At 39.9% G+C, this 24,605-nt stretch overlaps 1 protein-coding gene across 3 annotated transcripts in view; it reads left to right on the forward strand.

Annotated features, from left to right (window-relative positions):
* Positions 1 to 24,526, forward strand: part of heatr5b (HEAT repeat containing 5B) — a 27,824-nt gene extending 3,298 nt beyond the window's left edge. For 2 of the 3 annotated variants that reach the window (XM_049472150.1, XM_049472149.1), the window contains exons 2-36: positions 933 to 1,136; positions 1,316 to 1,527; positions 2,135 to 2,243; positions 2,418 to 2,567; positions 2,721 to 2,892; positions 3,357 to 3,514; positions 3,845 to 4,142; positions 5,197 to 5,352; positions 6,159 to 6,409; positions 7,048 to 7,159; positions 7,754 to 7,906; positions 8,146 to 8,245; positions 8,505 to 8,618; positions 9,467 to 9,626; positions 9,839 to 10,014; positions 10,200 to 10,305; positions 10,771 to 10,961; positions 11,212 to 11,371; positions 11,818 to 12,007; positions 12,270 to 12,439; positions 12,718 to 12,865; positions 12,973 to 13,152; positions 13,291 to 13,545; positions 14,206 to 14,387; positions 15,141 to 15,209; positions 16,590 to 16,769; positions 17,624 to 17,864; positions 18,086 to 18,319; positions 18,449 to 18,576; positions 18,668 to 18,812; positions 19,364 to 19,636; positions 20,639 to 20,863; positions 21,002 to 21,153; positions 21,765 to 21,978; positions 22,516 to 24,526. In XM_049472150.1, the coding sequence (XP_049328107.1) occupies positions 1,011 to 1,136; positions 1,316 to 1,527; positions 2,135 to 2,243; positions 2,418 to 2,567; positions 2,721 to 2,892; positions 3,357 to 3,514; positions 3,845 to 4,142; positions 5,197 to 5,352; positions 6,159 to 6,409; positions 7,048 to 7,159; positions 7,754 to 7,906; positions 8,146 to 8,245; positions 8,505 to 8,618; positions 9,467 to 9,626; positions 9,839 to 10,014; positions 10,200 to 10,305; positions 10,771 to 10,961; positions 11,212 to 11,371; positions 11,818 to 12,007; positions 12,270 to 12,439; positions 12,718 to 12,865; positions 12,973 to 13,152; positions 13,291 to 13,545; positions 14,206 to 14,387; positions 15,141 to 15,209; positions 16,590 to 16,769; positions 17,624 to 17,864; positions 18,086 to 18,319; positions 18,449 to 18,576; positions 18,668 to 18,812; positions 19,364 to 19,636; positions 20,639 to 20,863; positions 21,002 to 21,153; positions 21,765 to 21,978; positions 22,516 to 22,823 (6,198 nt within the window). In that variant the 5' untranslated portion in view covers positions 933 to 1,010 and the 3' untranslated portion in view covers positions 22,824 to 24,526. The remainder of the gene's footprint in view (positions 1 to 932; positions 1,137 to 1,315; positions 1,528 to 2,134; positions 2,244 to 2,417; positions 2,568 to 2,720; positions 2,893 to 3,356; positions 3,515 to 3,844; positions 4,143 to 5,196; positions 5,353 to 6,158; positions 6,410 to 7,047; positions 7,160 to 7,753; positions 7,907 to 8,145; positions 8,246 to 8,504; positions 8,619 to 9,466; positions 9,627 to 9,838; positions 10,015 to 10,199; positions 10,306 to 10,770; positions 10,962 to 11,211; positions 11,372 to 11,817; positions 12,008 to 12,269; positions 12,440 to 12,717; positions 12,866 to 12,972; positions 13,153 to 13,290; positions 13,546 to 14,205; positions 14,388 to 15,140; positions 15,210 to 16,589; positions 16,770 to 17,623; positions 17,865 to 18,085; positions 18,320 to 18,448; positions 18,577 to 18,667; positions 18,813 to 19,363; positions 19,637 to 20,638; positions 20,864 to 21,001; positions 21,154 to 21,764; positions 21,979 to 22,515) is intronic. The other variant, XM_049472151.1, reaches the window with a different exon arrangement.
* The last annotated feature ends 79 nt before the right edge of the window (positions 24,527 to 24,605 follow it).

A 24,605-nucleotide genomic window follows, 5' to 3' on the forward strand; every position in this document is an offset into this window, starting at 1 on the left:
AAATAAGACTACCTTTATGAAGGGTTTATAAATGGTTTACAATTAGTTTAATAAGGGTTACTAATTAGGTTGGAAATGCCTTAAAATTCATTAATAATCAAAATAAATAATTAAATATCATTAATAACACATACATAGAAATGGCAACAATGACCTGTTGTTTGCCAAATAGTGAACCCACAGCCATCTATATTGTTGCCCTTTCTATGTATGTGTTATAACTGATTATTAATGATTTTTTAGGCATTTACAACCTAATTAGTAACCATTATTAAACTAATTGCAAACCATTTATAAACCCTCTATAAAGGTAGTCTTATTTTAAAGTGGTACCAAATATTTTATGATCATGGGTTTTTTTTGCAAACATTTAAGGTTCTTTTACCCGTTTATTTATTTATTTTTATTAATTTATATGCTGGCCTATTGCCTACAAAATAAGTGGTCCTTGGATAGGAGATGTTCATTTCAGCTTAATTGATATCTAATAATATGTTTATCACATGAAAAGGCATATTATAATATGTATTAATATATTAATAAACAATAAGTTTTGAACAATATTTACTACAATTTCTGCTTGCTTAAAATGTGTTCCACATATTCATCATCACCATCATCAGATATTTATAAAAAGCAAAAAAATCTACAAGGTCAGCTACATTCTTGAGGACCCCTTTTTCAAACCTTCAGCTCTACTGCATGTTTAAAGATCACTCAGTCTCCTGTACATTTACTTTTTTTTTCTTTAACTGCTTTTAATTGCATCTGACAGTGTTAACAAAAATACCTTTTTAAAAAAATATATACAGATGAACAGAACAAAAGACCTTGGTCTGTAATGTTATACATTTATTCTTAATCAGTGATAGCTTAAGCTTATGGTTCTTTCTTGCTGCACATTGCTCTGTTTTCAGTGTATCAGTGTTCAGTGTATTTCAGGTGAAGCAGTCACTTAGTAGAAGAGACCTGCCTTCAGAAGACCCCCTGGCTGCTTTCAGTGCCCACTAATGGAGCTGGCACACAGTCTCCTGCTCAATGAAGATGCCCTGGCCCAGATCACAGAAGCCAAGAGGCCAGTCTTCATATTCGAGTGGCTTCGGTTCCTCAATAAAGTTCTCGTAGCAGCTAATAAGGTAGGACTGTACATCATGTGTTTCTGTGCCCTTTATGTTCTTACCAATACCAGAATTATGTAGTAATTATCAAAATTAGTAAATACTTTTATATAAATTTTGGCCATATAAAACAAAACAAAATAAATATCAGCCAAATAGTTTTGGTTTGATCACCAAAAAAAACTCTCTTCGAACAGGTTGATGTGAAGGAGAAGCAGAAGAAACTGGTGGAACAGCTCACTGGGTTGATCAGCAGCAATCCTGGACCCCCTACGAGAAAGCTATTGGCTAAGAACCTCGCTACACTCTACAGCATCGGCGACACTTTCACCGTCTTCCAGACGTTGGACAAGTGCAATGACATCATCAAAAACAAGGATGACACTCCAGCCTATCTGCCCACCAAGCTGTGAGTTTGCAACTTCGGTCTTCCTGTTCAGACAGCAGCATATATCTGCAATTTCCAGTCACTTCTGTTGCTTCACACCTGAATAGTGTAGTTGTGGTGCTGTAACTTTTTGTTTCTTTCCGGCTGCTTGTGCGTACAAGGATGGTTGCAATCTTATAGCGTTAATACAGAAAAATATGTCATAGGTCAGTTTTTTATTGGCTTTTCTCTTTTTATTTCAACAGAACAAGATAATATGTAATCTTTAGTAATTGGAATATAAGAGTTCAATGCAGCTGCAGCACCTGTTCTTGCAGTTTGGGCACATGGATTGACTTTACCCTACCATCTATGTGCCTCAGTAGAAATTGAGATTCATTCAATCATGTTCCATTTTTTCAGTCTTTAAATGTCCAGTGTCTGTGAGCCTATGCCAACTGCAGCCTCAGCTTTCTGTTATTGGAACTGTTTCTGTTATTGGAACTGGGACCATACCAATATACGCTTAAGTGTAAAGCTTATTTACATTGCTTATAGGTATGGTTATTTTTTTTGTCCTTTAAAATCAGAATTTTTATCACTGCCAGCTGCCCTAAAGCGTTTTTTTCCGTCATTTTCATTTTTCTAGTGCTGCAGTGGCTTGTGTTGGGGCCTTCTATGAGCGAATGGGCCGGATGCTGGGCAGCTCCTTTCCAGAAACAATCAACAACCTTCTGAAAGCCCTGAAGAATGCAGAGGTAAAATAAGCATGCAAAGACTAACATCCACTCTTAAGCATTATCCAGTGATCCAGTAATCGCAAAATTCACTGATTTATTCCCACTCAACTTGATTAGATATCGAACAGTGATGTTTGCACTTAATCTGAGAGACAGATTCTACTTACAAACACAAATTTGGCCTTTTTCCAGTCTCAGGGCCGCAGTGAGATCCTCCTCAGCCTGCAGAAAGTTCTCAGTGGCCTGGGTGGTGCTGCTGCATCCTGCCACAGAGATATCTACAAGAATGCCCGCTCTCTCCTCACTGACAGGTCCATGGCTGTGCGCTGTGCTGTGGCTAAGGTCAGTACAGTCTTCTGAGACAAGAGTTCAGAGTTATTGCTAAAATGATTTGATTATCTATTTGTTGCCATTCTCAGGATCAAGGGTTTTTTGCCCCGTTTTTCAACATCTATAGTTGGAGCTGTAGTACTGAGGCATGGTTATTTCTTACAGTGTTTGCTGGAGCTGCAGAATGAAGCGGTGTTCATGTGGACCACAGAGCTGGAGAATGTGGCCACGCTGTGCTTCAAAGCTCTTGAAGGCTCTACATACGGCGTGCGCGTGGCTGTGTCCAAGCTGCTGGGAACTGTAATGGCTACTGCACTCTTGCCTAAACAGGCTGCAGGTAATGAAATTGATAAATGATAATATTTTTGGCACCTGCTTATACGGGGTCGTTGCATGTGACCAGTATTTGGATCGTAACCTGATAAGATTTTAAATACATTTATTTAAACTTAGTACTCTAATTTGTGCCTGGTTAGTCGGATTGGCAAGTCGCGTGTTACACAGCAGTTGTGATGTTTTAGTTGTAGTGGGAGGAATTTTATATATATTATACATTTTAAATTAAACAAGCAATAGATTATTAAATGATTCCTTTAAGGCCCATTACTTTATTTAGGGCCCATGACTCTATTAGATTGAGTTTGTTAGAAGAATGGAAGAAAGGCAAATTGCAATAATGTCTAATAATCTTACTGAGACTAACCTAACTGTGGGTAATGTCTTATTGTTTAGATCCCCGTTAAATATCTGAGTGTGTGAATTGATCATATTTTTTTTGTGTGTGTGTTTGCTATGTGTCAGTTATGCGTCAGAATGTGAAGCGAGCCACACTGGAGGAGGTGCTTGAGCTGATGGCCACAGGTTTTCTGCGAGGGGGTTCCGGATTCCTGAAGAGTGGAGGAGAGATGCTGAAAGGAGGAGGTTCAGTCAGCAGGGAAGTCCGAGTTGGAGTCACTCAGGTCAGACGGTGGTTGAGATATGACTGATATTTGATGTTTTATAATAGCAGAATGTTTGTTTAATGTTGAACTGCTTTATTAAAACAGAATTAAGTTCTAACACATCACCACCCTGTCAGTGTCACTGCAGTGCTGTGAATAATCCACCACCCAAATAATAGCTGTTGTGTGGCGGTCCTGTGGGGGCCTGTCCATTAAAAAACAGGGTGAAAGATGATGATAATAAAATATGCAGAGAAACAGATACAAATACTACAGTATGTAATTATAGAATTCAAAAAATGCTCCTCCATATTCTAAATAATTAAACTTGTTTGTTTTTTCCTGCAGGCATATGTAGTGTTTGTGACCACACTGGGCGGTCAGTGGCTGGAGAGGAACTTTGCCACCTTCCTGTCACACGTATTAGAGCTGGTGGCTCACCCTCGGGCCACACAGACCCACGTAGAGGCAGTGTACTCGCGCCGCTGTGTCTCTTTTGCCTTGCGTGCCACACTAGGAGGCCTGCTGGGGGAGAAGGCCCAAATTGCTGCCGCCAAGGAGATCTGCCAGGCCATCAACAAGCAGATGAGGGCAGTGGGTAAGGAGGAAAATAGGGGGGAAATATCCGGTTTCAGAGCATTGCAGAGTAAGTACTGTAGGTTTTCTGTTTGTTTACGTGCTTTCTTTTTTGTTGATTATATTTCCTGATTTAAACTGGGTTGAGGTGGTGCAGTGCTTCTTACTGTCTTCAGTTTTGTTTTCTTTATTTTTTCTCTCTAAATGATCTGTCCTGACTTTCCTGTGGCTTGTTTTGTGCCGTCACCAATAGGCCAGTCTAAGCAGTTTATAAAAAGCATGCTAACAAGCTTGCTTGGCTAATGTAGAGGTGAATGGTTTTCACCTATTTTCTGGTTCTTCTTCTCAGCTTTTCATGTACTGTATTGCCTATTTTTTGCTCTTTAACTGTATAGCATAGCTATACTAATGTAACTATCCTCTTTCTGTCTACAGTAGAAGAGGGTCAATTTATATTTAGAAAGTCACAATGTTTAGAAAGTTAGAATAACACTGAAATCCTCCTTTTTACTATTAATCCTATGTTATGACCCGTTCTAACCAGTTCTACGAGATAAAAGTAAGTAGAACTACTTATCAGTTAGGAGATTAACCAGTGACAGCTCATCACCTTGCCACATTTCATACTTAAATTTTTTTTTTGGGTGACATTTTTGAAGTGACTGCACATCTTGTTTTTTTCAGCATCTTACTCTGTGATTTGCTTTGAAGCTGAAAATGTATCAACTGATAATTTATCTTTCTGTTTCTGGTATTTTTGTATTATTCTGCTATTCATTGCTATAATAGGCAGCAAAAGATATTTGCGTGTTTTTTATTAGTGTTGAGATCACATTGAGGATTTTTTTTTTAACAATCCCCTAATAATTTGTCTATAACTTATCTTGCCAGACACACCAACATGAACTAATTAAATGGCAGAATAATCCAAATATCAATTTCTCTCTAATGACTGATTTAAATGATTGAAATGATGCTAATTAAAAAAAATATATATATATATATATTATTTATCCCACATTTTCTACACTCAGGTCACATAAAATCTGCTTTTCTTTTTTTTTTTTTTTTCCCCTTAAATGTCTTTGTCCTGCTGCTGCTGTTCTGCGTTGCTGTGGTAACAGAGGCGGTAGTCAGTGACAGCAGTGGTGAAAATAAGGGTGGGGCTGCGGACGTGTCGGCCAGTCAGCACGTGATGGTGTGTGCTCTGAAAGAACTGGGCAGTCTGGTCCAGAGCCTCAGTGCTACAGCCTCTCCACTCATACAGGAGCCTTCTATTGGTAAAACACACACACACACAGAGACATACCCACCAGCCCTTAACTAGTAATGGTGTCACATTAACTCTACATAAAACACATCCAGAGTTTCATTAGGGAGTCATTAGGGATTATATTTTGATATAATTATTTTGCATATGCAGCTGCCTTGGACTCTAAGCTGTATGATCAATAAGAAAATGATAAATGCTCTTGCTTCAAGTGTAAAATATAAATTCAAAAAGTGCAAAAAAAAAAAGATTTTTTTAAGTTTTAAGTTAAATTAAATGTTAATTAGCATATTCGTACATGTTGTACATATCATACGTATTGTTCATCTTGATGTGATGGGTAGGGGTCCACAATTTCATGTAAACAAAAATGGGTTAATTTTAGCCACATTTCTTTTTATTAACTACAAAAAATGTGATTTTGTGTATTATTTAAATTCAAGAAAAGCTATGTATGCACATGTAACAAATATTAGTGCAATAATAAATTTTAATTCCTCTTAACAAAAAAAAAAATTCTAATGAAAGTTCATGAGTGGCAGTTATTTTGCATTATATTTGGGCAAAAATCTCCATTTTTGCCCCTTTTAACTTTTAACTTAAAAAAAATACAAATCTGGCTTCCCTATTATATTGTATCAACATTTCATGATAAATGGACCAATAAAAATGCTCCAGAATGGCTTGAATGATTGTGTTATATATTGATCTTGTTCTGTCAGATGTTTGAGTGACAGTATTATATTATAGCAGTTTAATAATATATAGGTTTATCACGAGAAATATCTTGTGCAATTTATCTGTGTGTTCCTCCAGGTCTGTTGGAGACGGTGACGTCGGTCCTTCTGCACCCCAGCATGGCGGCCCGTCTGGCAGCAGCGTGGTGCCTGCGCTGCGTTGCCGTGGCGCTGCCCTATCAGCTGACCCCTCTACTGGACCGCTGTGCCGAGCGCATCAACACCCTGAAGAGCTCGCCTGAAGCCGTCAGCGGCTACAGCTTCGCAATGGCTGCTCTGCTGGGTGGAGTGTACCAGTGCCCGCTGGGTATCCCCCACTCCAAGGGCAAGGTCTGCTTTTCTTTAGTTTATCAGACTAAAGAAATAGATAGAAGTTAAGAACAGCCATTGCCATATTTCCTGTATGTTTACAGATAATAGATTCCCAGAAAGCACATAATAAACACTGTAAACACACTTCCACTCCACTCCTTCAGTGCACTTAGTTTGCAGTGATTTACGGTTGTTCACTGGTGATTATGGCCCTCCACTGTTTTGTGGTTTCTATTTAATTGACTAATTGTTTCCAAAATAATCTTTCAAAGCACATGTGCTCTTTATCAGACTGTACATTTGGCCTCAGAGAAGTGATTAAGCAGTATTAACCAACACCCACACAGCAGCTCCTTTTATTTATGAGTGTGAGTCAGTACAATGCTGCTTCTGTTGCCAAGATGATATTTTTTAATTTGAAGGTAGTATAATCTTCTGGATAATATTTGAAGGTTCAGGTTTAGAATAGATCAGTGTATGCCGTATTTGTGCCTTTTTACACATGAGAGGGTAAAACTTGATCAGCACAGACTATTAAGTCCTGGAATTAAACCACAGAACAATTATTTTCACACTTACATCTTGTACATCTTTCCTATTTTTTATAATTTACTTAGCACTGTAAAGCTGACCCATGTTTTATCTGTTTACTTTAGATGGTGGTCAGCATAGCTGAGGATCTGTTGCGTTCCGCAGCTCAGAACAGTCGTCTCTCTTTGCACCGAACGCAGGCTGGCTGGCTGCTCCTGGGAGCCCTCATGACTTTAGGTAAGTCATGTTTTACTTACAGTAGTAGAGGCGGTTACTCCAGCAGGATCAATTATTTTTTTTATGCCCTTGATTTCCATCAATAAGCAGGTGTCCCAATACCACTGTCCATATAGTGTATGCTATTGTAAAAAATAAATTAAGCTTGAATTGTTCAATACTGTATACAATGATCAAAATCCCTCTGTATATTATTCTGTATTATACCTACTATATTTATAAAGTCAGTCACTGTGCTAAGCAGTAGTAGCATCATATCATTTACTGTACCCAATACAAAATAAAATAATTAATGGGCTGATAATGGTATTATTATATGGGCTTGTTATATATAGGTTAGGAATAGAAAATAAGAATGATTTGTTTCACTGAAAAATATATCTGTAGGTTTACAGTGGATTTAGATAAAATTTTGTGTCTATGTCTATAAATCTATGTTTTATTGTTGAAATAGGCTTCTATTATTTGTTAGCTTCTTTAGCATTGTAGCTCAAGTGCATATCATCTGTGTTATGCCAGGTCCAGTGGCAACAGTGCATCTTCCACTAACCTAACAAACTCTGACATAACAAAACCACTTCTCTCTCTATGCAGGATCATCTCTGGTGCGCTACCACTTGCCTAAGATGCTGTTGCTCTGGCGGAATGTGTTCCCTCGGTCGCAGAAAGAGCTGGAGGCTGAAAAAGCCAGAGGAGACTCCTTCACCTGGCAGGTCACTCTGGAGGGCAGAGCTGGAGCACTTTGTGGTAATTCTGCTAATTAGAATTCTGCAAATTGCATTATTAAGTTATTTTAAATAGACACTCTAATATGGAGTCCACTATGTTACACTACGCAACATACTGTTATCTATTTAAAAAACAGCCATATCTTAAGTGATTGATCTTTGACAAAAGCTTCCATTTTACTCACTGTTAACTGCATTAGCATTTCTGAGCTTGGTTTCCCCTTTGCAAATCCACCCCCTGTGGCCTTATCTTGGCAGCCATGCGAAGCTTCGTGGCTCACTGTCCCGAGCTGCTGACTGAAGACGTGATCCGCAGGCTGATGACTCCTATTGAATGTGCCATGACCATGATGTCTCAGTGAGTGGCAGTTCTTTTAAGCTGATAATGTAAACTGTAAAGAAGGTCAAACGGTTGTCGGGTCAGATATTAGGAAGCATTGGATTCACTTGGACGTGTTTGTCCTTTTGCATAATTGGATTTATGTCTTTAAACAGACACCTAGGGGATAAAAAGGATAAGAACTACTGCATACAGAATACATTAGACAGTTGTAGTGACTGTAATGACAGCTGTACAATTTCAGTGTGTGGTAAAATCTCATTGTTGCTGTTTGCAGTATTCCTGCAGTTATAAAGGTACATGGAGCTCACCTAAAGGCCAGTGCTGCTATGGTGCGTTTGAGACTCTACGACATTCTGGCCCTGCTTCCGCCCAAGACTTATGAAGGCAAGTTCTGCTAAGTATCATTTCTATTCGTGTTTATCAACAGGTACTGAAGCTGGTATTTATTTGTAAATGTACTGTAATTTTTTTCTGGTACTAAAACTGGGTGATGCTTCCCAGTAAACTTTTGTTGACCCCTCACAATAACTGTAGATCTTTTTGTTTTATTCTATTGATATAATGGTAAATAAATAGTAATTTTTAATGCAGTGACACCCTATTTAAGAGCAATATACTATTTTATTGCAGTTTAAATATGTTTTCCCTCAATATCCTAAATAAATACAATGTAAAAAAAAAAGTAATGGGCCCTCCTCACTAAATAAAATGTTATATGGATATAATAATGAACAAAATAAAAAAACTTTCCAAGTCTTCTTAGACCTGTGTCTAAAAATGTGATTTTATTTTTATTGCAGTGTTTGAATTGCATGTGCATTAGGAACATACAAGAATTAACACACATTTTAATGCTTTATACAATTCTCAAGTCAGTTTTAAATATTTTTAATTAAATAATATTGTTTTTTCTACAGAAAAAGGAAAGGGAAAAATATATAAACTGTATCAAAAGCTCTGCCATTTAAAGCATGGGTGTGCCCATGGTGTTAATCCCACCTGCTGCCTTCTAATTCATGCTGGTAGACAGCAACTAGATGCCTAGTTTAGATTTTAGGCAGTGCTTTCTATAAGATTACAAATAAAAGATGTACATTTATTTTTGTAATGTTCAATTTAAAATAAATTGTCTAAATTTAATCCCATTGGGATGCACTTTTCTTCTTTCTTCTTTTCTTTTATTCATGGAAAATGTTTTTTTCAGTATTAATATTATTAAATGTCCATGACAGGCAGTTTCAGTGCTCTTCTGAGGGAGCTGGTGGCTGAGTTTACACTGACGGATAATTCAGCCAACACAACCACCTCCTTGTTGCGTTCACTTTGTCACTATGATGACAGTGTCCTCATGGGCTCCTGGCTGCAGGAAACTGACCACAAATCCATTGAGGACCAGGTGAGGTTTCTTTTGTATTGACAGTCATCGTGCTTATGAGAAATAATAGTAGCAATGTAATCTTTTTTATTTATTATTTTTTTGTCTATAGAATTGTGAGATTATGATCAGATCTAGAGCAGATTTTGAAATGCTCTACAACCTTTTATGGCTTTGAAAGCCTCTGAACTGCAGTTTCTAGGTTTTTAATATATGTATGACTGTTCATACAGTTGCAGCCTAACAGTGCATCAGGCAGTGGTGCTCTGGAACATGACCCCTCCTCCATATACCTGCGAGTTCCTGTTGGAGAAGCTATCCCAGGCCCGCTCCCACTGGGTGTCTCAGTTATTGATGCATCTGTGGCACTTTTCGGTGTAGTCTTCCCCCATGTCTCCTTTAAACATAGGTGAGAACACTAAATATTTGTTATTTATATTATAACTGTCTGTGCTTTTTAAAACTCTAAAGACATCAGAGACATTTAAAAGTTCTATAAACTTTTATTCAAGGTCAGAGTGCCATGTTAGATTTAGAAGAATGCCCAGTCAGCTGGACGCTGTTAGCCCAGGAAATGACTGCTGTGTTTTTCAGGCTCCAAATGCTGGACCACTTTGCTGAGTGCATCAAACAAGCTAAAGGAGTCAGACAGCAGGCTGTCCAACTCAACATCTTCACTGCTGTCCTCAGTGCACTAAAGGTCAGCCTTTATGTTTGTGTACATATGGTCTACATATAACACATAATATTATAAGTCAGATCTAAAAAAAATAAATAAAAAATTGGAAATTGGATTTATTTGGTAGCTGGTCATGGGAACTCAATATGTAATTCCAAAACCGTTCATTACAAGTAAAAGAGGTAATCATGTGAATGAAAATACTTCACAATATGTCCAGATTAGACAGCTAGAAACCATCTGAAATACCTACATACAAATGGAACAAAATTCAGATTTTGTTCAAATAAAGAGACTCTTATTGCCACTTAATGTCACGCTTATTTATCTGTCAAACATGGTGGAGGCAGTATGATAGCATGAGCATGTTTGGCTGCTAATGTAACTGAGTCATTGGTCATTATTGATTATGTAATTGTTGATGGTTGACACTTACGATGCTTTCCTTCTGTCATTATCTGTATTTGTGTATTTTGGTGTGTGTAGGGTCTAGCTGAAAATAAGAGCACGCTGGGACCGGAGGAGGTGCGGAAGTCTGCTCTGGCCTTGGTGATGGGTGCTCTGGATAACCCCAACCCCATCCTGCGCTGTGCTGCTGGAGAAGCTCTGGGACGCATGGCACAGGTTGTAGGAGAAGCCACCTTCATCGCCAGTATGGCTCAGCACAGTTTTGACAAGTAAGAGCATCACAGTTTCATACACAGTGTCAGAAACATTTAACCCACAACATTGAAGATTGAAGAATGCTTGTGCAGACAGCAGATGGCACTGTAGTGCTTCAGCTTTGTTCTTGCTCACACTGAGTAAAGGATGTGGAGTCTGTGAACTGATTCTCCCTATTATAAGAAAAATGTAATAAATTATAAGAAAATAAAGTAAATATAAAGGTTTATAGAGTGTTTATAGATTATTCTGCTGCATTGACAGACTGAAGTCAGCTCGGGACGTGGTGTCCAGAACGGGTCACTCTCTGGCTCTTGGCTGTCTGCACCGATACGTGGGAGGCATCGGGTCAGGTCAGCACCTTAAGACCAGTGTGAGCATTCTCTTGGCACTGGCTCAGGACGGAACCTCCCATGAGGTTCAGGTGAGATCTCGCATTTTTTTCCCCCATTGTGTTCTTATTCCTGCATGATTTACAGAATTTAAAAGCTACAGATGCTTTGTTGTAGAGCACTGCCAATATGATGAATTCTGTGGGTCATATTATATTAATTCCTATTGGCTAAAAATTTGGATAAGTGTTTTGTATAATTTTGGATTTTACATTTTTATTTTGTTGTACTGTGAAAAATAGGTGGTATCAAAAATATAATAGTATAAATTATCAGAAATAAATCAACCAGAAAAATAAATAAGGTAATATCATATTGTTGGAAAGTGAACAGTTTTTTGCAGTTACCATACTAACTAAATGGTTGTTGCGGTCTAAATCTACCCTATTAATAATCCATTACTGGGAAGACTCTATATGTCCAAAGAAAGAAAAAAAAAGGCCTTTTCATAAGCCCTTTTGTTTGTGTGTTATTACAGACATGGGCGCTGCACTCCCTGGCTCTCATTGTAGACTCCAGTGGGCCGATGTACAGAGGTTATGTGGAGCCCACTCTGTCCCTGGTGCTCACCCTCCTCCTGACTGTGCCTCCCTCTCACACAGAGGTGCATCAGTGTCTGGGCCGCTGTTTGGGAGCCCTCATCACCACTGTGGGCCCAGAATTACAGGGTAACAAACAGCTTAATAGCATTAGCTTTTAGCATTACATATACTGTTTTTTTTCCTGTTTTCCTCTGGTTCGCTGTTCTGTCTTTTTTAATTTGCCCATCATTAGCCTTTAACCTATTTAGCCTCCAACCTGGCTTAGTCTTTTAGGTTGGTTTCCACATTGTTGAAAATATCCAGTCCATTTATTCTCATAATGTTTTCTCATCTTGCATAACAGTTTATGGATTGGACTGTGAGATGCTGTTTTTTTTTTATACTCTAGGCAACAGTCCCACAATTTCGACCATTCGCTCCTCATGTCTGGTGGGCTGTGCCATAATGCAGGACCACTCAGACTCTCTGGTGCAGGCAGCGGCCATCTCTTGCCTGCAGCAGCTGCACATGTTTGCCCCACGTCACGTCAACTTATCTAGCCTGGTGCCCTGCCTCTGTGTAAGCCTGCTGCTCCTTCTAACAAATAGCAATCTGATTGGAAGTGCAGAGATGATTGAAAGTGTTTGCTGGTTTGTAATTGCACTGGGTTGATTGGGTTGATGAGTTGATTGTGTGAGTGTTTAACTGTGTCTCTAAATATTTTCTGGAACATAATGACAACTGTGTGTATGTGGATTAGATTTTTGTGTTTTATATGTGCATAAAGCTCAGTTTATTATATTTCTGTATCTTTTATAAGCCGATGATAATTGTATGTGTGTTTATGTATGATGCAGGTGCACCTCTGCAGTTCTCATCTGCTTCTGCGTCGGGCTGCGGTGGCATGTTTGCGGCAGTTGGCTCAGAGAGAGGCAGCCGAGGTGTGTGCATACGCCATGAGCCTCGCCAAGAAAGCTGGAGACAGCAAAGAAAGCACCACTATCAGTATGTATCATTAGACATACATTGCAGATATACCATATATGAACAAAAATGTGTTGAGACACCTGCTTATTCACTGTAACTTCTGAAATCTTTTCTTTTTGTTGTAGACCTAAACATCACTGAGACTGGTTTGGAGGGTGTTCTTTTTGGCATGCTGGACCGGGAGACAGATAGAAAACTGTGCTCGGACATCCATGACACACTTGGCCATATGCTGTCCTCTCTAGCTGTGGAGAAGCTCTCGCATTGGCTCAAACTCTGCAAAGATGTCCTGGCTGCCAGCACAGGTATCTGTCCACTGCACATATTGCTATTTTGTTTCTAGTACACCCTTAGGGTTACAGTAATTGTCATTTGTAATTAATTTAACGTTAAGAATCTGGCTTTGATTGGCTTAAGGAAGTTAACTCTCTTTTACTTTGCAGAAGTTGGAGGTGCCTTGGCATTTGAAGTAGAGAAAGAGGAGGAAGACTCTGAGAAGAAGGATGAGATGGACGATGACACCATGTTTACAGGCCTGGGCGATGACGACAAAACAAAGCCTTCTGTTGCCCCCCGCTGGGTGACGCGGGTGTTTGCAGCCGACTGCTTATGTCGCATCATTCATCTGTGTGAAAATGCAGACAAGGCTCACTTTGATCTGGCCACTGCCCGCAGCGCCAAAGCCAAGAACCCTAAAGGTAATGTGAGCTAGATGTTATTGTACAATTACTAAAATTATTCTTAATTATTAATTATCTGATTAGGCCGAAACTTGTGCCTGGGCAGAAGCTTGTGCCTGGGCAGAATCCTGTCCTTGAATAAAAAGCCTGTGAATGGGCAGAAGCAGGCAGAAGCCTGCGAATGGGCAAGAAGCCTGTGCCCGAGTAAGAAGCCTGTGCCCGAGTAAGAAGCCTGTGCCCGAGTAAGAAGCCTGTGCCCGAGTAAGAAGCCTGTGCACGAGTAAGAAGCCTGTGCCTGGGCAGAAGCAGACAGAAGCCTGTGCCTGGGCAGAATCCTGTGCTTGAGTAAGAAGCCTGTAAGTAGGCAAGAAGCCTGTGAATGGGAAAGAAGCCTTTGCCTGGACAGAAGCCGATGATTGGGCAAAAAGCCTGTGAATGGACAAGGAGCTTGTGAATGGACAAGAAGCCTGTGTAAAAAGCCAGTGAAGAAACAAGAAGCACATGAATGGGCAGAAGCAGACAGAAGCATGTGCCTGGGCAGAGGCCTGTAAACAGGCAAGAAGTCTGTGAATGGGCAGAAACCTCTTCCTGGGCAGTGTATATAAGCGTTTGTCCTGTAGAGTATTATTTATGTATGTTTTGACTACACAGTGACCAGTCTGATTATTTGTAACTCAGGTGATCTGCTGGTGTTGCATCTTTCGGACCTGATCCGCATGGCCTTCATGGCTGCCACGGATCACAGTAATCAGCTACGGATGGCCGGCCTGCAGGCCCTGGAGGACATCATTAAGAAGTTTGCCTCAGTACCGGAGCCTGAGTTTCCTGGTCATGTGATCCTTGAGCAGTACCAGGCCAATGTGAGTCGAATCTGCAACAGTTTAAATCCTTCTACCCTAACTTGAAAACTTTTTGCATAAGAGAGTCTTATAAATTCCATAAATGTAACCTTCATAATAAACAATTATGCTTTAGGGTTACTTGAAATGACCAACAATAGACAGATTAGTTCCTAAAATCAGCGACAGGTCTAATTTGCATATCTTCCTCAGTGCTTCCTCCACATCCACACCCCCACAGAGCTCTGTTATATATAAATCCGGCAGAAAGAGCCAATAAAGGCCAAGTTCAAACTCATGAACTGCCAATTTTGTTACATCAGCTAACAAATGCCTGCCCTGTCTAGCATCATGCTGAGTGATGAGGGGGAGTAGATTGAAGCCAGCTGTGTACTTTTGGGCTCCCTGTTTAGATGGCTGGCATATCATCATTGGTGACTTATGATGGGGCCAACTAACCTTTGAAAGGGATGTGTTACTGGGTAACTGCTTACACTTATTTCTAATTTTACCCCATTCCCTCTTCAATGTTGAAAACCACTTACCCAATCCCTGGTCATATGACCTCCTTTTTTTAACTGCCAATTATGTAGCATCACTAGAGGAAAGTGCGACGACCCCAACTCTGACACATCAATTAACAGACTCCTGTGCTGACCAACACTACACTAGGAGTGATGTTGGGAGAAAGTGCCATGTAGCTTTCTCAGTATATATGTTTATATTAGTCTAGCTTTACATTACAATTTTACTTTTTCTGCTTTTACCTTTCAGGTTGGAGCTGCACTACGACCAGCCTTTTCTCCTGATACTCCATCTGACATCACAGCCAAAGCTTGCCAGGTAAGATCAAACCCAGCAGCTTCTATCTCCACATTCCATTCAATCCTCTCACATCCAAACAGGTCCTACTATTTTCTTTTGCGCAATGCTCTGCGTCAGCCTTTCCCTCACTGCTGAAGTTATGTTATGTAGTGCCCCTGTGATTTATGGACAAACTAAATCAGAGCGCAGTAAATATTGCTTGAGTAAGTCTTTGAAAACAGAATTGCTCATGCTTAGTGCACTTTCCAATTTCTTAGAACTGGCATTATTATTTTCTGTGTTTTCAGAGTGATTTCAAATGTGTGTAGTGAGCAGAGAATATATGTGGGTTTTTTTACTAAGTGAGGACATGTCTGGAATGGAGATGTTCTTACCTTAGCTGATTGCTGTGTCTCTGCTTGCCCTTGTGGAAGTAGATTTATTGATGAGAACTTGTAGACTAATGGCTGGAGTCGCAGTTTACAAGGTCTTGGCTTGTCTGATTTTGCTCACCATAGGACAGCCTGTGTCTAAGTTTGTATCTACTGGTTTATATAATTTGTTTTATAAAAGTTTTTAGACCATCACTTAAAATGTTAGACACTACACATTTAGCACTTTCTCTTGGTGCTTTGCTCTGGGTATCTACAGTTTCATGCTTGAGTTGTTGCTGTTAATCATTTCAATTTTACAATAAAAACACTCTTGCAGACTGACTGACGGTGTAACAATACCACAGTTAAAGTCCCATGGAACACATTTTGAGATATAGATTTTGCTTTGTATAATACTAAACCTGGATTTTAAATGAAATTATCAGCAACTTTAAAAAAGAAAACACCTAACAGAAATATGATGAATACTGCAGGCTTTAGCTCACCAGGTTTAGCTTTAGCTCACTGCATTTATCTTTAACTCCCTGGATTTAGTTCAAACTTTAACTTTAACTTTAGCTTGTAACGTTGCTCAGACTCGAGGAGAGGGCGAGGCTGGATGTATGCTGAAGTAAACCTGACCCACTTTTACGACCATTACTCTCATTCGACATCAAGAGGAGAGTGATTCTGTTGAAATCTAACAGACATTTGTTAGATTTTGGAAAGATATTCGTAATACAAACTTTGTACATATACACTGTGGGGTACAGAGAAACAAAATAGCATAAGTATAGGTTTTAAAAACCCTACATTTTTCATTAGGACACATTCTACTGGCAGTGCCCATCTTTGAAGGCATGTGCATGTCTGTGATTTATTTCACCTTTTAGCAATGTGTGTGTTGCTGAAAGGCCTAAATCCAATAAATAGTCAAGGTGTCCAAATATATTTGGCCATAATGTGTGTTAAACTCCGCATTGGTGATAAAGGTGTTTGCAAATCTCCTAAACATTTCTCACATCTTCTAATATTTTCTGTGTAGGTGTGTAGTGCTTGGATAGGCAGCGGTGTAGTGAGTGACCTGAACGACCTCCGCCGTGTCCACAATCTGCTGGTGTCCTCCCTGGACAAGGTGCAGGCTGGCAAGGGCTCTTCCAGCCAGCTGTACAGCGAGAGTGCCACCACCATGGAGAAACTGGCTGTGCTCAAAGCCTGGGCAGAGGTAAGACGAGAACACACATCAGGAATATTTACACTGCCTGTCGTATGGGGGCATATGATACCAGTCAAACATTTGGATATTTTGGAGATCCTTATTAATAATTGTTTTTTTTTATTTTTATTTCACTTATTACTTGTAGGTTAATGTTAAATACTTAAAATCTACAAAGGAACACATATCATATGCACGTATGTAGTTGACAAAAAAAAAGTGTTTGCCTTCTCAAACACCTTACATATAAACCACAGGGTGAAGGAAATGCAGGTAACAAGTTCTCAGCACCTCTAGGAATTCCTCTAAGACAGTTAGAGAACCATTCCTCAAGTTCTAAATCATAAAGCTGACTAAGAGAATAATGCGAAGATTGGGCCAAAAGGTGGCACTTTAAAGTATAAAATATATTTTGGCTTGTTTAACACTTTTTTAATGTTTTTTTTTTTACTTGACTTCATAATTATGTATGCTTTCCTTCATAGGTTCGATGTCTTTAATGTTTATCTACAATGTAGAAAATAATAAGAATAAAGAAATAAACATCAATCTATCTGTCTGTCTGTCTAAATATCTGTCTAAATATCTATCAGTCTGTATATCTAGCCTTCAAAATATGAGGGATGCATGTTTATTAAAGGGATTCAGATTCAGGCAATTTTTGAGTGTTCCATATCTGTACCATTTAGCTTATGTTTTTCCTTCTGGTAATATATTTAATACACAATTGACTATTATATAATTGTGTAGCATATAATTGTGTATATTGTAAAGTCAATTATGATAATAATGATAACTGTAGTAATTTACAGATATTTTAGGCAGCTAAACGTATAACTTGTAATATAATCTCTCTTTCTCAGGTGTATGTGGTGGCTATGAAAATAAAGAAGGAGGCGGAGTCCAGGCCGGCTCGTCCTGTGAGGAGCGGTGAGGATGATGATGAGGACATGGGTGATGAAGGAGATATCCTGCCTCCGGACAGCCTGATCACGCTGGTGCAGCCAGAGCTGCCCTCGCTGAGCCGGCTGTGGCTGGCTGCTCTCAGAGACTACGCTCTGCTGACCCTGCCGGCTGAGTTTGCCAGCCAGCTGCCCCCTGAAGGTACGACTTTTGTCTTCTGCTGGATGTTCTCATTTATTTATAGGGATTTTCTCAGCATACTTACAATGCTGCAGGATTTTCAGCATAGTGGTGCCTATGTAGATGATATGTAATGCTCCTGTATGTCTCTCCTGAATGACTCTGACCATGGAAAGGTTTGGCAGGTCTGAACTGTTAATGAAAGTTAAAAAAAATAAACCTGTCTGTGTGTCTGTTTGCAGGTGGGGCCTTTTACACTCCAGAGACGATAGACACCGCACGTCTGCACTATCGCAACTCATGGGCTCCCATTCTGCACGCCGTGGCTCTCTGGCTTAGCAACACAGACTTTGGAGCTGCTGAGGGTCCTGAGGAGCCCCAAACTGGTACTACAAGTCCTGCATATCCTCAGGGGCCACCTGCTCCAATCAAAAACCCTGATGAGCTGGCCAAAGACAGAATGCATCTACTGTTGGGTACGTCTTTCTTTTTGGCTTTGTAAGCTTTGTCTGATTTATTTAACCCTTTAGTTACTGTAGTTCTTTTTTAATAATCCATGTTTAGGTTTGTGTATTGTAACAGTCTGCTTTGCTGCTGTCTCCCAGGCATCAGTATTGAGTTCCTGTGCTTCCCTCGCCCTGAGGAGCCTATTGAACGAGTGATGTCCTGCCTTCAAGCTCTCTGCACGCTGCTCGAAACTCCACAGGCTCGAAACCACATCGCAGAGGACCAGGTGACCAAGAGAGCCATTAAACTTAATACTTTTAAGTCGAAAGTATTTTGCATATGCCAGAACTGTACATTTGATTATCTATGTCTTTTAGTTGCTTGCAGTAGAGCTGCTAAATGTGCTGCACAGGCTGCTGTTAACCCGGGACCCTCCCAGTGTTCAGCTGCAGGTGACTGCAGTAGTGCAAGAGACCATCCGCTCAGCCCAAGACCACCTGGACCAGCGCAGGAGCTCCAAGGGTGAGTAGATACAGTATTACACCTTTACACTGGCTCACCTTTTTAGTAGTTTCAAAGCCAGCATTCAGCATCCACTGCCCTGCATTTCTGTTATATTTTTCCTTGGGTCATTAAACAAATAATGACCTCATGCAAATATATTCTTGTAATTCAGAATGGCCACAATCAGTGAAGATATGCTGCAAAAAAGAAAACTGCTTTTAAATGAAAAGAACACCTTCGTAACTTTGAAGCATGTTGTATTGTATTTGAGGTTGCGTTGGAATTCCTATAAAATACCAGTTAATCCTGGATGCATTTTTTGGAATCATTTTAGGATTAATGTTACCTGACATTCAGAGTGCTCTTATGCCAATGACTTTGTTAGGAAGAAGTTACAATAGTGCTGCCAGAAAATGCTACATAACACAGTGTGTTTTTAGCATAGTTTTTGCATCTTGACTAATTATATATAAGCAGCTCCAGATTATACATTAAGTCGCTGCCTACTCACTGCTTTGGCATCTTCATTCACACCTCAGAGGCAGGTGTAAACTGCTCTTGTGTCTCAGGTGTGGAAGATGGTGGGGAGAAGGAGTCGGCGAGTGTGTTGGCGGAAGGAGGGGACACTGGAGAGCTGCAGCCAGGGAAGTCTCTGGTGTTCGCTGCCATGGAACTCCTGGTGTTTCTGCTGGTGCGTCACCTGCCTCAGGTCAACACCAAAGCCAGCGACTCTCCCAGCCACCTGCCTACCAAACCCCAGCCTCTGCCCGAGCACAGCAACCGCCTGGTGGCCGTCACCATCAGCATCCTAGCAGAACTGCCTGCACTGTGTTCTCCAGCAGGTACACACACACACACACACACACACACACACATGCACACAGCACTCACACACAATCACACTCACATTTCAGCACATACTGGTTCACACATTCCCACTCAGGCCTGTCACGTACTTGATTTGCACACCCACAGAACACACACGCTCTCTCACACTCTGTTAATCAGCAGTGTGTCTTAACCCTTGGAGGTCTAGCTATTAGATATTAGTGCATTTTTATCACAACAGAGGGCTTAGCAAGAAAATAGCATAAAATAGCATGTTTATAATAGCATAAAAACATAATGCAACACAAAATAAACCACTGTCTGCCACCAATCCTTCTTCAATACACAGTATTGTGGCTAAACAGGATTCCAGATCTTTTTAGGAAATAAAAGGTGTAGTTAGCTTTGGCCAGTTAGGAAAAGGGCCATCCAGGCTGCTTTCAGATTTAAAAACTTCTGTGATGGCAGCAATAATGCCAAAAAAATTTAATTGAATGAATTACAGTTATAGCGCCTTTCTAGAAACCCAGTGACTCTTTACAATCACGTTTTACACAAAACCATTTATACACAGCTCTCATCTACACACACACCCCCACATCAGATTTTTGATTTTGAGTTAATTTTACTTGGAAACACAAATGTGTTCTATTTTTTAGTCAGCTGTAAATGAAAGCCAAGACCCTGTTTCTGCAATATAAGATTGATTGACATTTACAGAGATTGACAAGCAATTATATCACTGCCACTTGTAGTGCTGTAACATGACTTAAATCAATACAGTAGCTTGTCATTACTGTAATTTATATTGTGTATACCTGTTTGTTCAGAATGTACTGTGCCGGAACTGCACTGTCCTGTCTTTAATTTTCTATAGTCTGCTGTATTAATTGTATTTAGTGTTCTACTTGTATGTTTGCACAATAATTTGTTGCAGTTTTGCACTTATCTATATCGTACTGTTTGTTTTATGTTGACCAACTTGACCCCGTTCTGTAATAACTCAATGTGTTTAGGGAGTATGACCATCCTGCCCACAATCCTGTTCCTCATCTGTGGAGTGCTGAAGGAGACCGCCCTGAAAACCCCCGATGGTTCAGTACCTCTGCCTGTGTCAGCCGCCCTGCAGGGCATTAAGACCATCATCACTTCCCCACTGGGCCGTGTGGAGAAAACGCAGCAGCAGTGGACCAGCCTGGTCAGGAGCAGTCTGGCTTCTGTGCTGGAGTACTCCCAACCTGGTGAGCCAACAACACACACACACACACACACACACACACCACCCATATACAGTTGCAGATGTATTGAAGCTATTTTGAGTACCAGAATGTATCCCATTGGCTTTGTCATGTCCTTTCATGTTTCTGTTACACCCTCAGATGAGTCCAGGCCCAATATGGATGAAGTGAGCCTGCTCACTGCAATCACTTTGTTCTTGGTGTCCACCAGTTCTGAATTGGTCGGGGTCACCACCTTACAGAAGGGCTGCATAGAACGCTTCAGAAATGCTCTCAACTCCAGTGACCCTTGGGTAGGTGGCATCAGATACAATTTTAGAGCCATGTCTCAGTTTGAAGTGTTGGTCTAGATATTGTCTTAACTGCCTGTTCCTTATTCACTGTTTTTTAACACTAAGATATGGTCATAATGCATGCATTATTCAACAATGTAGGCATAGCTGAAAAAGTAAAATAATAAGCATATTCTTATGCTAACATGATTGGTGTCCAAAGTTCATACTGTGAAAATACAAGGCTACCGTAGCTACCAAATAATATAAGCTTATACTGTTAGCTCTATGTAAACTGGCCTCATATAATGTATTAAGAGAATTAAGAGAGATTCAGATATTTCACCATAGTATGGTCCTTAGTCTTCTGTTTTAAAATCATTCAATGTATGGAGCCTTAGGGAGGAAGTAGGGATTGCTTGACTCAGTGCTTCGCAGTGCCTCAAAGGAGTAAACAGAACAACTAAAGGCAGCGAGTGTAGGCGGCCTTCTAGGCTTTACAGAACCTTTACAGAACAGTTTTGGACCGCTTTAGGATTTAGTCATAGGAATCAAAGCTCTGTTGATTTCCAACCTGTGATATAACTTGTGTGGTCTGGTGTGTTCATCTCTCGCTGTTTCTCCCTCTGCAGGTCCAAGCTCGGTGCTATCAGCTCCTCCTCTCCGTGTTCCAGCACTCGAGCCGCGCTCTCTCCACACCCTACATCCACGCTCTGGCTCCTATGCTGGTGGAGAAGCTGAAGGGGGCGGAGCGTGCAAGGCCAGGGACCCCTGCTGAGCTCCAGGCTGTGCAAGAAGGAGTTAAAGTGCTGGAGGGCCTGGTGGCCCTGGGAGAAGAGCAGAATCGTGAGTAGATGCTGCGGCCGTGCTACTATAACTACTGCTGTTATCTAGTGTATAACGATGTGAAAGGGTACAGACACATTTCAGGATTTGAAGTGGCTGCTACTAATGTTTTTTAGCAGTACAGTACAGAGTATATCCCAAAAGGTGAGTACACCCCTCACATTTCTGCTAAATATTTTGTTATATCTTTTTTTATGGGACAACGTGAAAGAGTAGTTTCACGCTGGTGGATGTTAGACAACTGCCTGCCCCACAGGTGCTTAATAGGGTTTAGGCCTGGAGACATACAACATCAATTATACACTATCTGACGAAAAAAAAAGCTGATGATAAAAACAGGATAATGAACCCATCAGAATCCACAATGGACTAACTGTGAATAGACCTCAAATCTTACAGAACCAGAAGCCTATTGAAAGAAAGAACATCTTGTAGTACTGCTCTTGCAGGGTGCAGGCAATGACTCTTGCATTAATTACAATTCTAACGCTGTTAAACTTATCAATATGAATTTCCTCCTCACATTCTCCATACTAGGAGTTCAGCTGCTGGCTCTTCTGGTGCCCACCCTGATCTCCTACCTGCTGGATGAAAATGCCTTCTCCACTGCTCCTCCCCCGTCCAAAGGGCTGCATGAGTTCGCCCTTCAGAATCTGATGCGCATCGGACCCCTGTACCCTGCTGCCTTCAAGACCGTTATAGGAGCAGCACCTGAGCTGAAGACCCGCCTTGAGACCGCCATCCGAGCCAACCAGGCGAGCAGCAAAGCCAAGGCCGCGGCCAGGCAGGCCCAACCCACTGTGCAAGCCACACCCACCATCAAACTCAAAACCAGCTTTTTCTAAAATCAGCTTTTCTCAACTGACTTGTCCTTGCTCATCTCAAAAAGGCATTCTTTTAAAGTTACTGTGTAGTTTGAACTTTAGTTTGGACAAGCTTTAAATATGATGATTGAAACAAAGTTGAATGATACAGTTTCTTATTGAGTTCAATCATTTTTCACCACTCTTCTGTAAAACTTGACCATTAGAATTAATTCCAGTTAATTTGAGGGAAGATCATGTAGTTCTCTGTTGATGTATGTTTTTATTCAAGTAAACCAGTTAAATTTTAATTAAATGTGTGCTACACAGAGACTGTGTCAGTTGGGGTAAAGCTATGCTGTTATAAATATGGATTCCAGGGTTTATGCTTCATCGTGTCAATCATGTGTGCTGGTGAATGTCCGAGTGAAACCGTTAAAGGGATGTAGTTTATTCTGTCGTGGTCATTTTTTTTCTGGAAAGCTTGTGAAATGCACCTTAATCAGAACGAATATCATGGAAGCACCTTTTTTGTAAAGTCACATTGCATCAATGTTCTTTTTGACAATTCCAGCAGTTTTTCTTCATTGTTTTTTTTTTTTTTTTTTTGGATCCTGTAAAGACCAAAACAGGCAGAGCTGTACAGTAAATGTGCTGTAATATCACACAATTCCTTTTCTCTTCTCAGCTAAAACACTCCCTTTTAGTTAAGCATTATTTAGTAGATCATTAGTTGTCAGAAATTTGCTTTTAGACTTCGGACGATTTTGTAACTGTTACATTGGATATAGAACTCTTATTAGGAAACAATAATGATAAAAAAACAACCAATCATTCAGTACCATTTGTGTTGTACATAGAGAATTACAGTTAAAATGAAAGCTATGATATACTGTAAAGTCGTTTTATTATTACTATTATTTTTTTTAACCTTTTTCATTTTTATTTGCTATATACATACATTTATATTGTCACTGTTAGAAAATGTTTCAACAAATACTAATGCTTCAAAGTAATGGAAGAGCCAATAGAAATGCTCTACAGTTATGAACCTCCTAGTGTAAATACTGCAAAATGATGAATGGACCAGTAGAAATGCTCCAGATTGATGAATAACTGATAGAAATGCTTCAAAATGCTGCATGAACTAATACTTTTGCTCCAAAATAATGGAATAGCCAATAAAAATGCTACACAGTGATGAATGGACCAGTACAAATGCTCCAAAATAACTTGGAATAGAACATTTTACTTTTTGACTTTCTTTGAAAATTTTTAATTTGCAACATGAACATTTTTTTTGCCTGACGGTGACAATATGACACTTGGATTTAGCTTGACTTTTATTAACATTATTCACTGTCCTGGATTAAATGTGATGAGCATCTCTCTCATGCCTCTTATTTACTTCTTCTCCATATTGTTTGTTGCTTTTGTTTTTGCTTTAGTTTGAATAGTTTATGTAAAAAAAAAAACAGCATGTAAACAGTTCCACATGATAATTTATTCACTTTAGAGGAAGACTTGACATTGCATTAAGCAATTACAGTGAAGCTGCACAGTCATTCACCATGTTACAGTGTGAAGTTTTGGTATTCACCAAGTCTAGAATGTGTTCCTGTATTGTTGTTTGTTTGGGGTTTTTATGTTGAGTGTGGAGCTGCACAGTATAATAAATTGAGTCACATCCGGGCTGTTGGCAAAGTGGACAAATTGATCTGAAAAATAAAGAAGGTTTTATTTAACTGTAATGTTTTGGTCATATTTGTGTGTGTGTGTCCATGTCTAAAAAAATAATGTACATGCATCTGACACTTATAATAC

The sequence above is a fragment of the Astyanax mexicanus genome, chromosome 25 (assembly GCF_023375975.1).
Source record: "Astyanax mexicanus isolate ESR-SI-001 chromosome 25, AstMex3_surface, whole genome shotgun sequence".
NCBI lineage: Eukaryota > Metazoa > Chordata > Actinopteri > Characiformes > Acestrorhamphidae > Astyanax > Astyanax mexicanus.